The sequence below is a fragment of the Suncus etruscus genome, chromosome 8 (assembly GCF_024139225.1).
Source record: "Suncus etruscus isolate mSunEtr1 chromosome 8, mSunEtr1.pri.cur, whole genome shotgun sequence".
Taxonomy (NCBI): Eukaryota; Metazoa; Chordata; class Mammalia; order Eulipotyphla; family Soricidae; genus Suncus; species Suncus etruscus.
The window spans coordinates 44614453-44630000 of NC_064855.1; the positions used below are offsets into that span (position 1 = coordinate 44614453).

Here is a 15548-nt window from a genome sequence, read left to right on the forward strand (position 1 = left end):
TGACCCCCAGAATCACTGATTTGGCCCTGGTGCCTCCCTCAGCATCTCCAAGCCTGAGCAGTCATGTCTGCACTAATATCACTTAACATGTAGAGGTTCTGTTTGGTCTAAAAATTAAATTATTAATAATATTCCCAAGATCTATTCTTTAAAGGCCAATGTTTCTATTTCCTGATGTGGACAATGGGATAGTGGTTAGATAGAAAACTGTCCTTCTAATTCTTCTTTTTCATTATTTTTATATACAAAAGCCATAGATTTTTAAATATTAATTTTGTAGATGAACACTTTCCTATATAAATCTATTGTTCCTATAAGCTTATTTTGCAGTCTGTAGGATTTTCTAAATATAGTATTATCTGCAAATAGTAAGACTTCCTCCTTTTCTATCTTTGATATATATTTTTTGCCTAATTGCTATGGCAAATACTTCCAGTACTATATTGAGTAGAAGGGATGATATTGGACAACATTCTCTTAGAGGAAAGGCTTTTAGATTTTTCCCCATTGATATTAAACTAAGAAGCTGCTGTATTTCAAAGGAAATGGTAATCAGAATACAAAGGACTGCCTACAGATTGGCGAAAACTATTTACCCATCTGATAATGGGTTCATATGTAAGATATCTAAGGCACTGGTAGAGCTTAACAAGAAAAAATCATCTAATCCCATCAAAAGTGGGAAGAAAAAATGAACAGAAAATATCTCAAAGAAGAAATAAAGATGGCCAAAAGGCACATGAAAAAATGTTCCATATCATTAATCATCAAGGAGCTGCAAATAAAAACAACAAGATATTATCTCACATCACAGAGACTGCCACATATAAAAAGGAACAAGAACAACCAGTGTTGGCACTGATGTGGGGAGAAAGGGACTCTCATTCATGTGGTAATATAAACTGGCTTAGTGTTTTTGCAAAACAATATAGACATTCCTCAAAAATAAAACTAGAACTTAGCTTTCATTTGACCCATCAATACTGTTCCTGAGAATATATCCAACAGGTCCAAAAATACAATGCTGTAAAGGCACCTGCACTTCTATATTTAATGCAGCACTATTTACAATAACCAGAATCTGGAAACATGTCAGGAAAAATGAAGTCATTAAATTTTCTTATACATGGATGAATATTGAGAGTACTATGCTGAGTGAAATGAGTCTGAGGGCAAGGGATAGAATGATTGCACTAATTTGTAGGTTATAAAATAAAGATAGTATAGTAATAATATCCAAAGACAATAGAGATGAGGGCCAGGCATATTGGTTCATGATAGGAAGCTTGCCACACTAGCAGGAGTGCAGTTAGGACAGAGGAGGGATCATTTTGACAATGATAGTAGGAAATGATCACACTGGACAAGAACTGGGTGCTGAAGGAGGAAATTGATGTGCATGATAACAGCATTGTAAACCACCATGTCTAAAAGGAAACAAAAGAGGAAGGTAGGGAGGGAGAGACAGAGGGGGGGGAGAGAGAGAGGAGAGAGGAGAGAGGAGAGAGGAGAGAGAGAGAGAGAGAGAGAGAGAGAGAGAGAGAGAGAGAGAGAGAGAGAGAGAGAGAGAGAGAGAGAGAGAGAGAGAGAGAGAAGATAAATGTTTACCATAGAGAGGCAGTGTGCAGGAGGGAAACTGGGGACATTGGTGGCGGGATATGTGCCCTCATGAAGAGATAGGTTTTAGGCATTGTATGATTGAGACTCAATCATAAACAACTTTGTAATTGTGTCTCACGGTGATTCAATGAAAATTTTATTTTAAAAAAAGAAGACTGGGGCTAGAGCAGTGACAGTGGTAAGACATTTGCATTGTATGCGGCGGCTGACCTAGGACAAACCGCAGTTCGATTCCCCTGCATCCCATATGCATTCCCCCAAGCCAGGAGCGATTTCTGAGCACATAGCCAGGAATAACTTCTGAACATCACTAAAAGAAAAGAAGAAGTAAAAGTAGAAGAAGAAGAAGAAGAAGAAGAAGAAGAAGAAGAAGAAGAAGAAGAAGAAGAAGAAGAAGAAGAAGAAGAAGAAGAAGAAGAAGAAGAAGAAGAAGAAGAAGAAGAAGAATGTTGTCCTTGTTGGAGGGGAATGAATGATGCTCACTTAGCATCATGGATAGTTCTTGGAAATGGTGATTTTCAGTATATAAAGCAAGCAATGCTGTCATAGCTGATAAACTACAGAAGATCCTGTGATAGGCTTGCTCTTCAAATTGTGTTCTACATTTAACATATACCTTACTATATGTTTTTTTCCTTTCCACAACTGTCACCCTTGACCCAGGGAGGAACAGACATTGAGGTGGATCCCCTCACTGTCCCCTCTCTAGCCCAGAAGCATCCAGCATAGCTGGGTGTGCGAGGAAAGCATGCAGAGTAGAGAAGTGGTTGCAATCCAAGAAAGACAAGAGTAAGAACTGCAGTCGCACCTCTGAGTTTTTTCTGTTGAGCATTTCAGACTGGAAAGGATAATCTCCCTTGTTTTAGATTCAGCTTCCAGGGGTCTTGGTAGGTGTGTCACCAGGCACCTATACCCCTGCCCTAGACTAGCCAAGCCAGGGTGTACCCAGATGAGAGCATCTGAAACATTTTCTGGTCCATAATCTTGAGCTGGAGGCGGGAGCACTGGTGTGTAGTGACCTGGGGCAAGTGACAGGAGCTCCAGGGCTGTATTTCCACAAACAGTCCAAGGCCTTGGTGAGAAGCCTACAGGAACTGTGCCTGTGAGAGCATGGCTCTGACACTGCAGACATATCTGAGTCCTGACCACGCTCTCTCTTAAGCCTTCAGTTCTGCCAAGTGCGAGAAACTACAAAAGGAGAAGGAGGAGCTGGAGCTGCGGTTCGAGGAGGAGGTGAGACGGCTGGGCTGGCAACAGCAGGCGGAGCTGCAAGAGCTGGAGGAGCGGCTGCAGCTGCAGTTCCAGGCAGAGCTGGCACGCCTGGGCGAGGAGCATGGGGCCCAGCTGCTGCGGATCCGGGGCCAGCACCAGCGGCAGGTCAGTGCTCAAGCTTACCCATTTCACACCAGACAGGTCCGCACCCATCTGGTTCAATAGAGCTAAAAGTGGAGCTTATACTCACAATTGCCTCCCACTCTGGCTTCCACAGAAGAATGGATGCCTTGGGTTCTCCTTAGGGGAGCATCCTTGCTAGACAGGGTCATACATTCAGGGAGTAACTGGAGAATGATTCCCACCACTAACATGAAGATTGTTGAAGTGGTCTTTCCCCACAGTGGCTGATCAGCTTTTTTTCCCCACGGGCTGACGTCAGTCAGGCATACTTAACTCACTCTGCTTCCATGAAAACTATGCCTGCCCTGCCTCATTTCTTTTCTAAATCTCCAATGCTCGAATGACTCCCCCCTCACAGTTTGCTTATACCTCTTCTAGGAGAAACTGGCACTTTGATAGGACAGCTATGAAAGTTAGACTCATGCTAACTGGTCCTTCACTCTTATTGAGAGTGGAATGCCCTCTTCTGACAGCTTCCAAACAAGTAGCCTGGTCCCTAGGACCAGAAATGTGAAGCATGGGCATAGGCAAAATTTCATGTCAACATCTAAGATTTTATGTTGCTGTCAGTCGACATGTTCTATTGATTCTTTTCAGGCTAGTTAAAATCCTGGGGCCTATAGGAACCAGATACACTCTCTGTTTACTGTATTGGAGACTTAGAAACCAAAAACCAGACCAAGTTACAGTTCAAGTTACTGCTGCTGTCAACATTAGAAAAAGAGCCTGTTGAACTGCTCTAGATATGTTGAGCAGAGTTCCTGTCAGTAAACTATCTTTGTCCCTTCCACCACTGTCATGGCCAGTGACATGGCCAGCCACACCCTGGCTCCAATATCCATACACTCTGGGCAACTGCAGATCAGATCTTAGTGTTCCAGAGAACTTATTGAAATGACTTGTGGTTTGATGTCTAAGAGTGGGAGGATTAAAAAGACCAATATTTCTCACTGGGAGGGGTTTCAGACAAGGAACCCAAGAGAAGAAATTTCATCAATGGCATGTGGGCATTGAAAAAGTGTTCATCCTTTCGGAACTTGAAGCTTCTGTTTTTGAAACTTGGAACCTGAAACTTGTAAACTTTCTTCTATAAAAGCTAAAGCAATTCATTTGAAATATTCATTTGGTTATGCAAAAAATATTTTTGTGAGTGCTTACTGTCCAGAAGAAATCCCAAAGAGGGTTCTTCAGGGCATATACAACGTCACTTTGCTTGTTTCCCTGGTTGGGACAAGATGTTCAGAGACAAGAACCTATAATAAAGTATATAACACAGGGTAAAAATTTAACACAGTATATTTAGAGACTAAGAGGTTATTCTTCCAACTGTGTGATAAAGGGAAAATTAGAGGCACAATAGCAGCTGAACATTTTCCCTTTTAGTCCTTCCTATAAGAATCTCCTTGGTTTGAGAGGGGGATAGATGATTTAGATCTATGAATTATATAGCCCCAGATTCTTCTGCTGCTGAATGTTGACTGTTATTCTGACCTGACCTCCATTTTCTCTAGTAGAGAGCATGTAGGCAAAAAACAAGGAAGAAGATAAGAGCTGATTTTCAGAAGTCAATATGCATTTGCTTAGTGCAGAGGAAGACTCTGGTGAGTGGCTGCAGTGAGATTTAGATGTCCAGTAGCTTCTGTATAAAGGACAATTATTGCATTTCAGTAGTGCTTTCCTCATGGTCAGGAACATCTGTGCCACTGTGGAGCTTTAAATTTCAGTTTATCTGGCCCCTGCAAGTATCTCTGAAGAGAGCACCCACAGAGGCAGATTTGTTCCAGCAGGGACTTGTGGGTCCTTGTTGGCAATTCACTTACTTGGGCCATCAGACTTATGACTGTGTGGCAGAATCTCCCCATGAATAATCCAGCCATCTCTTTCCTTTAGGCCAGACACAGACTTTCTGGAAGTCCCGAAGGGAACACTGCATGAAGCATTCCTTTTTGTATTCTCCCCACACCCAGTGAGTTGGAATCACTTGTGGAAGTGGAGTTACTGGGTAGGACCATTGAATTACTGAGTAGAATCATGGAAACCTCCCCAGGGCCTTGAACTCAGAGTGTGCTGGGATCTCCAGAGTCTTTTGCTTGGCTCTTTGCCTCCCAAAATAGCTAAAGAAAGATGGAAGGGATTGGACTTTCCAACTTGGAATTCTATTACAAAACTATAGTAATCAAAAGTGTGTGGTACTGGACTAAAGATAGACCATCAAAACAAAATTGACAGTTCTGTCATAAACTTTTAGGTTTATGTACAGTTAATTTATGATAAAAGATCTAGTGGAGCAAGGAAAACTTTAAACAAATGGTGTTGGGAAAACAAGATAGTCACCATTAAAAAATAAAATTGTCTCTTGATATATTTTCTTTTGGGTTAAATTGTTCAGGGGTCCTCAGGGATCGCTCTTGGTAAGGTCTGGGAAGTTCTGAGTCAAACTAGGTTAGCTGCATGCAAGACAAGACAGGAACCTTACCCAATGTACTGCCATCTCTTGGTTTCCTTAAGTGTTTTTTTTGTTTTGTTTTGTTTTGTTTTGTTTTTCGGGCCACACCCGTTTAATGCTCAGGGGTTACTCCTGGCTAAGCGCTCAGAAATTGCCCCTGGCTTGGGGGGACCACATGTGCTGCCGGGGGAATCAAACCGCAGTCCTTCCTTGGCTAGCGCTTGCAAGGCAGAGTCATTGAGAGTCCCGGAGCTGGAGCATGGACTGGCTCCCTCTGTATCATCAGATACCAGTATGTGCCAGAGATCTAGGTTGGGTGGGGCTGGCATGGAAAGAGGTGGAGGGTATGATATAAATAGGAATCTCATAGCATTTGAGTGGTCCCCCTCACAAGAGTTCCTCCCAACTGTCACAGCCCCAAACTTCTCTCTGACAAGAAGAGATGAAGCCAGGAAGCTGGGGGTTCAAACAGGGCAAAAAGCACATGCTGGAATGGAAATAGAGACAGCCAGGTGGCTCCAGCATGTTTGTTACCAGGTTACAATGGCAGGCAGAAGAAGGCAGTGTCATGAGTAAAGCCAAGACAACGTAAAGCACCAAAGCACCTGCTGAGTCATTCTTAATCTAAATCTTTGACACATGAATTGCAAAAGCTTCTGATCATAATTTTATTCTACACATGGCTGCAGAAGGAACCCACAGACCTGATACTTATTCATCCAAGAGGGTGCCTCTCCTTCCCTCTGCTCTTGAGTAACTCATTAAAACACATGCAACCATGGCAGCCTCCTGCCTCTGGAAACAAACTTGCCTTTCAGGATGAAGATGCCTCAGACTGATGGGCACATTGACACTTCCATGTTCTGTCCCCCTGCAGGAAGAAAGGAGAGCAGCAGTGGCTGAAAGGGAGCCTCTGGGTTCTAAAACAGAGAAATGGAGAGAGGCCTCTCCCTGGGAACTGGCTCAACATCTTTTGTTTCTAATTTAGTGAAATTCACTGAATGCAGGAAGCCACTTTGCATTGCCCCAGAGTCCCCTCCAAGATCCTAGGTTCCTAGGTTGCAGGGGACATAATTCCTGCAGCCTCAAAAGGATCCCTGTTCCAGAAAAAGGTCAGAAACCTGGGAAGGAAATGTCCTGGGGTTCGAGTCTGTGGTAGGAGAGAAGAACCAGTAATAGAACATCCCTTTCTCATGGGGTGACAGGATTCCTTTCAACACCATACAGTTGTATAAAAACCCAGGACTGGAGTGATATTACAGTGAAAGTTGCCTTGCACACAGCCAATTCAGGTACTATCCCTGGCACCATAAAAGTCCCTCCAGGTGTGATCCTTGAACACAGAGACAAAAGTAAGCCCTGAGCACTATTGGGTGTGGTGCCAAAACCAAAAACAATTAAATATGTAGAAACCAACTACAGAGCAGGAATTATGTGCCCAATTTTAATTTATTGGCCTCATTCCAGTGGCCTCAGACATAGAGATTCATATTTTTGTTTGTAAAGGTGCCCTGAGATGCTGTGCTCGCTGAAACTTTTCCATCAATCCCAATGTGTTGGTGGTGGTGTTCCATGGCATATGAGTAGATACTCACAGATCTGCCTCCCAAAAAAACTAGATGCAAGCATGATGGTATGTGACCATCAAGTCAGCTATACCTGGGTCCACTCTGCTTCCTGATACGTTCATCTTTGTAGCAATGTCCTGGCAATTGTAAGAATCATTTAATGAAGGCTCTAGAGCTAGAGCAAGATCTCTTTGTACTAAACTCTGCAACATTATAGCCATAGCCTGCAGACCACCATCTGCCTCCAGCTCTCTGCCTCAAGAAATGGAGCAGAAAGCAAAGGCATTTCCATTATTTTCCCCCCATAATTAATTTTCCCAAAAGACTGAAAGACTTTTGACTATGATTCCATGAAAAAAACTCATCTAAGTAGGAAAGGGGCTGTGGTCCTCACACCTTCAGCTGGATGGATATATATCTCTGAGTCTCAAGCAAAATACAGTTTTTCTAGAAATGAGCAACAATTTAAAGCCTGTGTTGTCTCAGCATTCCTCACACAGCACAATCAGTATTGGGTTTATCTTCAAGTATTCTCTTCCAGTGAACTCTGTAGAAGAGAAAAGTTTGACAGATTTTTCCAATGAAACTCTTTAGTATTTTACAAAGGGACACTCCCATTTTCACATTTTCACATAGCTCTGCCTTTATTTCTGAGCATGCTGTCTTTCCTTTTGGGGGGAAGCTTCCTCTTACCAGTTCAGGAGTATCCTGTGCATTGTCCACTGGCAAAGGAGAGAATCATCAGAGGTAATTGATTTTGTCAGCTAGATATAGTATTTTTTTTTCTGGGAAAATGCTTCACAATCCTTTGGGTTAATCCACTGTCTGTGTAGGGTGGGGGAGAGTGTCCTGAACATGTTTCTTAGAATTGAACGAGGTCTCTCACATGAAATGCATGCTCTTTGCATGCACTCAGCTCATTTGCACTCAGCTAAATGAACTCATTTTCTCTCCCTCTCCCTTTCTCCCTCTCTCCCCTCTCTCTGCCCCACTGCTCCACTCCCCCAAGCAGTGCATTCTTATTTGCACTCAGCTAATTGAGATCTCTCCCCCCCCCACTATCTTCCCCTTATCTCCTCTGGCACCTCTCTCTCTCTCCTGCACTCATCCACTCCCCTCAAGCAGTGCATTCTTAGTTGCTCAAAGAAGATCTGGGTGCATTTTCTGCTTCAGTGTTTTTCAGATGCCAGGTTTTGATATATTGTTAGCTCATGAAATAAATTTAGTGCTTTGTAGGTGATATTTTTAAAACAATAAATAGGGAATAAAATGTTTTAAGCCAGATTATTGAAGGTAACAAAGGGAAGAGTTGTTTTCTGAACCCTTGCTTCTGAATAAGATTACATGTATGCACCCTGGGGTCCCATGGTCCATGGTACTTGTCACTGGGAGACACAAACAATCAAATCAGGAGAATCCTGGCATGGGTTCGATATTTTAGGGTATCACTCTGGCAAGTTACACATTTGAAGTTAAAGCGACAGTCACCAAAACACTTAAACATTGTGTTTTCAAAAGGGAGTGGTCAGAGATCTGGAGGTTGAAGATCAGGAAGGTGAGTATAGAAAAATGCCCACCAAGTGTGAGTCCACTCCTGGAAATGGGCCTCCACTCCAGGAAACAACAGCCTTTTTTCCCCAGACTCACCTCCATAGCGCTCCTGGTAAGTCAGCTTGCTATCAGGTAGTTCACGGTCAAGAATCAAGTATAGAAGCACCCACAGACTTGCCATCCTGCTTGGAGGTGGTCGGGGCATTTGAAGGTATTATGCTAGGTTACTCATCAGCAACAGTGTGTTGGAGGAAACTTCTCATTCGGAGTCAGACTACCCTGAGCTGACAGCTGGCCTCTGTCATTTACTAACCCTTAGGCAAAAATTTTCAAAACTTTCCAGGCGTGATGTCCTCATCTAGACATAAAATATGATCTTCATAATGTTTCTGTGAGGGCAAAGTGAAGCAACAGAGCACAGAGCTTAGTAAACACAGTTTAGTTTATTTGCCCCATTTTCTATGGCACCCTCTGCTGCTGAGAATGACACAGAACCTCTGGTAGGGAGACCCTATCTTCCCTGCATCCATCTCAGGAGTAAACCCATCCTCAGGAGTGACTGGTATGAGGAGAGAAACAGAGGAAACTGTAGGACTCCCAGACTTGGTACTGGAAAGAGGTGGCTTTTGCAGCCTTGCCTGATTGTCCTTTGTGCACTCCCAACTTCAGCATTGGCATCTCCTGACAAGGGGCAGGATGGGGGCCTGCCACATTACCGTTCTCCCAAATCACCACCAGTTAGCTGATGGCAGTTCTGAATGACCTCTCCTTGACATAAGGGGCCCCTGAGCGTTTTTCTGATCACTCAGAATGATGATGCTGACCCCTTTCCCATGCTCTTTGTAACCTCCTATGACTGTCCCGCAGGTGGAAGACATCACTGGTAGCCACGAGGCTGCTCTTCTAGAGATGGAAAATAACCACACAGTCACCATCACCATCCTGCAGGATGATCATGACCACAAAGTCCAAGGTAGCAACCAGCACACACGTGTATGGAGACCATTCCAGTCACCTCTGCCCCCATCTGCTGCAAGTACTGAGTCTGTCCTTCCTCTCTTTCCTCCTGTCCTTGTCTTTTCTCCTCCATGTGACCTGTGTATGGGCTCTTGTTGGAAGAAGAGTAAGAAATGCAGGGTTCAGGTAACTCTTCTCATGCAATTACTCCCCACCTTGTCTGTATATTAGAATCAACGGTGGGGACACAGGGGAAAGCTTTAATAGAAAGTTTCTGGAAGCTCATGTGCATGAAACCTATAGGCATCAAGGGGTTATATTTTTATTTTATTTTTATATATTTTTATATTAATATATTTTATTTTATTTTATTGCAGTTACTCTTATTCACTCAGAAGTTACTTCTGGCAGGCTCAGGGGACCATACAGGATGCTAAGGATTGAACCCAGATTGGTCACATGCAAGGCAAACACCCTACCCACTATACTATCACTTCGGCCCCAATAGCAAGAGGTTTTAAAGATCTTAGGGGATTCTTCGGGCAGGGAAATTCTTGATTGTATGTTGGGCTAACTTACAATTAAATGATGCCCACTTTATGTCTGCACTTTCTCATGTTTAGTGGTTTTAGGGCAATAGCTGCCCTGGACAGACCGGGGTCTCCTTATTGCTCAATGGGCTAAATCTGTCCCTTTAAACAATCCTGAGTTCCCTGTGGATACTTTGGATCTAGTGTGGATTAAAGCATCAATAGCCATGACATTTACCGAGGACTACCAAGACTCTGACCTTGCAAAAGCTTTTTACACTGTAGCATTTGTTTTTCGTTCTTATATACAATTTTTTCTCCAATTTTCCCTCTTCACTTTTTATTCCCTGGTTGTAATATTGAAACAAGGAAGTCAAATAGCCATTGATTTTTAAAGATTGTAATTTGAAAATTAATGTAAGTTTTAAAAATTATCTTATGCCCATCGTAAACTATAGAGTTCTCTGTGCAGCAGTAAAGCCCTCAGGTCATTGCTTCCTTTGTACCCCAGACTACTACACTCAAATAGTGGAGGGCTGCTTCCTGCTAATGAGCAGAGATGGTTCATATCCTGATATTGAATCTCTAGCTTTGATCTACACTTGGGTGCACATTGGAACTACTTAGAATTTGTAGAACTACATTAAAGTGTACATTCTACTGTACACTGAATTGAGCTGTATTGAATTGGACTAGGGTTCAAACCAGGCATCAAGATTGTTAAAGCACATTCGGGAGCTACCCAGCGAGCCAGGGAGTGAGTAAGAAATGGCTGGATGTGGGGGTTTCCAGGCAGAGTGCTGATTGCTCTACCTGCAGAGTCTCCACCCGGCTGTGCTTCTTCTGAGGAAACTGAGCACCTGAAGGGAGCCCTGTCCTACTCTTCTCTGTTTTTCCTGAACTCTGGAAGCTCTCCTCAGAGCCCTGGGAAGCGAACCCCAAAGAAACTACATTCGGAAGCTACCCAGCGAGCCAGTGAGTGAGTAAGAAATGGCTGGATGTGGGGGTTTCCAGGCAGAGTGCTGATTGCTCTACCTGCAGAGTCTCCACCCAGCTGTGCTTCTTCTGAGGAAACTGAGCACCTGAAGGGAGCCCTGTCCTACCCTTCTCTGTCTTTCCTGAACTCTGGAAGCTCTCCTCAGAGCCCTGGGAAGTGAACCCCAAAGAAACTACATTTGGAAGCTACCCAGCGAGCCAGAAACTGAGCACCGGAGGGAGCCCTGTACTACTCTTCTCTGTCTTTCCTGAACTCTGGAAGCTGTCCTCAGAGCCCTGGAAAGCAAACCCCAAAGAAACTACATTCGGAAGCTACCCAGCGAGCCAGTGACTCTCCTCAGAGTCCTGGGAAGTGAACCCCAAAAATACAGCATTCTGAAGCTGCCCAGCGAGCTAGTGAAAACTACGACTGACCAGTGGGGCCTGACTGTGAAAAACTGTGAGTGCTGCCTGTGTGTGTCTCTCTGCTATCCTGTTGCGTGAACCTCCTGAGAGTGGGCTGAAAAGAGGCTCGAGAAGGCACTTAGCTCCACTTCGCTACACAGCCATGCGCTCTTTCTAAAAAAAGAACACCATCACAAGAAGAAAAAAACCACACTAAGAACTGTGCTGGATCACAGAAGCAAGAATTTCTCTCCAGACTGTCTACTCTGCTGCGTGCTCGGGCCTAAGATTTGATCCTGTGTGAGGCTTCATCCACGGAGGACTCCCCTACCTTGGAGGCAAGTCGGCCCATCTAGAAAGGGCGAGCCAGAGAAGTGTGTTGCCTGCATCATATAACCAATGAATACCACCACAACACGTAGAAAAACCCACAATACAAGTGTGACAATGGGGAAACAACGCAGGCCAGCATCAGACATAGAGAATGAAGATGACAATTCTGATGACCAGTTAACGACCAACCAACTAATCAATCTCTCAGATAAGGACTTTAGAGTAGCAATATGGAATATGCTCAAAGAACTCAAAGAAACCATGAATAGAGTAGAACAGAACACTAATAAGAATCAAGAAAATATGAAGACAGAAATCACAAAATTTCAAACTGAAATAACATGTCAACTAACAGGCCTGAAAAAATCAGTAAACGAAGTGAATGACAAAATGGATAAGCTCTGGGACAGGGTATCAGAAGCTGAGAATAGACTTGGTGCTGTGGAAGATGAGATAAATAACAATTCCATACAACAGGAGAGATTGGGAAAAAAACTTAAAACAAACGAACAGACAATGGAAAAATTAGTCAAAGAATGGGAACAGATGAAAATAGAGGTCTATGATAAGATCAACAGAAACAACTTAAGAATCATTGGAGTCCCAGAGACCCAGGAAGAAAATTTCCAGGAAGAATCAACGGTCAAAAACATCATTAAAGAGAAACTCCCAGAGCTAAAGAATATATGTGATCAAATCCTGCATGCCCGAAGAGTACCAACCAAAAGAGACCCAAGAAAAACCACCCCAAGACACATCCTAGTCACAATGACAAATCCCACAGATAGAGACAGAATTCTGAAAACAGCAAGATCAAAAGGGGAAATTACATTTAAGCAAGCATCCTTGAGATTTACAGCAGACCTGTCACCAGAAACACTCAAGGCCAGAAAGCAGTGGTGGGATATTGTGACAAGACTGAATGAAATGAATGCTTCACCTAGAATACTGTACCCAGCAAAACTCACTTTCCGGTTTGACGGAAGAATACATGGTTTCACAGACAAAAAAAAGCTCAGAAACTTTACAGACTCAAAACCAGTCTTAAGAGAAAAACTGAAAGACCTAATTTAAAACAAGACTAACCAAAAGACACACCAAATTTCGATATAAAGATGGCATTAAATCCCAGGACAATTCTTTCTCTCAAAGTCAATGGACTAAATGCACCAGTTAAGAGACACAGAGTGGCTAAATGGATCAAAAAACTCAATCCAAACTTCTGCTGCCTACAAGAAACGCACCTGAATAGTCAGAACAAACATAGACTCATAATAAAAGGCTGGAAAAAAGTTATCCAACCAAACAACACCCATAAAAAAGCTGGAGTGGCCATACTAATATCAGATAATGCAAACTTTATACTCAGGAAGGTTGTAAGGGACAAAGATGGACATTTTATATTAATCAAGGGGTATGTAGAGCAGGAAGAAATACCTCTCCTAAACATATATGCACCAAATGAGGGGCCAGCAAAATATTTAAAACAACTGTTGACAAATCTGAAAAACAATATCAATAACAACACAATAATTGTGGGGGACCTCAACACTGCTTTGTCAACACTGGATAGGTCAACCAGACTGAAACCCAACAAGAATATACTAGACCTGAGGAGAGAAATGGAAGAAAGAGGCCTAGTGGATATATATAGGACACTCCATCCCCAGAAACCTGGATACACATTCTTCTCCAATGTACATGGGACATTCTCCAGGATAAACTACATGCTGGCACATAAAACATACCTCCATAATATCAAGAGGATAGAAATTTTGCAGACTACCTCTGCTGACCACAAGGCTCTGAAATTATTTGTGAATTCCAAAGGGACCCAGAAGAAAAACTTTAACACCTGGAAGTTAAATAGCCTCATACTCAATAATCAGTGGGTCCGAGATGAAATCAAGAAGGAAATCAAAAGGTTCCTGGAAACAAATGACAATAAAGACACAAACTATCAGAACTTATGGGACAGAGCAAAAGCAGTACTGAGAGGAAAATTTATAGCTTTGCAAGCCCACATCAGGAAGGAAGAAGGAGCTTACCTGAGTAGCTTAATGACACAGCTAATAGAACTAGAAAGTGCTCAACAAAAGGACCCAAAAATAGGAAGACAGAAGGAAATAACAAAGCTGAGAGCAGAAATCAACGAAGTGGAAACCCAAAAAACAATCCGAAAGATCAATGAAAGCAGAAGTTGGTTCTTCGAAAAAATAAACAAGATTGATAGACCACTGGCAAACCTAACAAAGAAAGAGAGAGAGAGAGAAACTTGATAACTCGTATTAGGAATGAAAAAGGAGAGTTCACTACTGATAAGACAGAGATTCAAAGGGTAATCAGAAACTACTTTGAAAAACTCTATGCCACTAAAAATGAGAACCTGGAAGAAATGGATAAATTCTTGAACTCTTATAATCTTCCACGGTTGAAGGAAGAGGATGTAGCATATCTAAACACCCCCATCACCATTGATGAAATAAAAATGGTAATCAAAAGTCTGCCCAAAAACAAAAGCCCAGGCCCAGGTGGATTCACTAATGAATTCTTTCAAACTTTCCAAGAGGAACTACTACCAATCCTGGCAAGACTCTTTCATGAAATTGAACAAACGGAAACACTCCCAAACAGCTTTTATGAAGCCAACATCACCCTAATACCTAAACCAGACAGAGATGCTACGAAAAAAGAAAATTACAGACCAATATCGCTGATGAATGCAGATGCAAAGATCCTCAACAAAATCCTGGCAAATAGGATTCAATACCTCATTAAGAAGATCATCCACTACGATCAAGTAGGTTTCATCCCAGGAATGCAAGGATGGTTTAACATCCGTAAGTCTATCAACATAATACACAACATCAACAACAAGAAAAATAAAAACCACATGATTATATCAATAGATGCAGAGAAAGCATTTGACAAGGTCCAACACCCATTCTTGATCAAAACTCTCAGCAAGATGGGAATGGAAGGAACCTTTCTCAATATAGTTAAGGCCATCTACCACAAGCCAGTGGCAAATATTATCCTCAATGGAGAAAAACTAAAAGCCTTCCCTCTAAACTCTGGCACAAGACAAGGCTGTCCTCTCTCACCACTCCTATTCAACATAGCACTGGAAGTACTTGCTATAGCGATTAGGCAAGAAAAAGATATCAAGGGAATCCAGATAGGAAAGGAAGAAGTCAAGCTCTCACTGTTTGCAGATGACATGATGCTCTACTTAGAAAACCCTAAAGACTCTACCAAAAAGCTTCTAGAAACAATAGACTCATATAGCAAGGTGGCAGGCTACAAAATTAACACACAAAAATCAATGGCCTTTCTATACACCAATAGTAATAAGGAAGAAATGGACATTAAGAAAACAACCCCATTCACAATAGTGCCACACAAACTCAAATATCTTGGAATCAACCTGACTAAAAATGTGAAGGACCTATACAAAGAAAACTATAAAAGTCTGCTCCAAGAAATAAGAGAGGACACGCGGAAATGGAAACACATACCCTGCTCATGGATTGGCAGGATTAACATCATCAAAATGGCAATACTCCCCAAGGCGTTATACAGATTCAACGCTATCCCTCTAAAGATACCTATGACATTCTTCAAAGAAGTGGATCAGGCACTTTCAAAATTTGTTTGGAACAATAAACACCCTAGAATAGCTAAAGCAATCATTGGGAAAAAAGAATATGGGAGGAATTACTTTCCCCAACTTTAAACTTTACTACAAAGCAATAGTTATCAAAACAG

At 42.4% G+C, this 15548-nt stretch overlaps 1 protein-coding gene across 3 annotated transcripts in view; it reads left to right on the plus strand.

The window, feature by feature from the left end:
* The window catches only part of MTUS2 (microtubule associated scaffold protein 2), a 584178-nt gene that overhangs the window by 555566 nt on the left and 13064 nt on the right, over positions 1 to 15548 (plus strand). For all 3 annotated transcript variants that reach the window (XM_049778747.1, XM_049778748.1, XM_049778749.1), the window contains 2 exons: positions 2783 to 2997; positions 9448 to 9553. In XM_049778747.1, coding sequence (XP_049634704.1) covers positions 2783 to 2997; positions 9448 to 9553 — 321 coding nt within the window. The remainder of the gene's footprint in view (positions 1 to 2782; positions 2998 to 9447; positions 9554 to 15548) is intronic.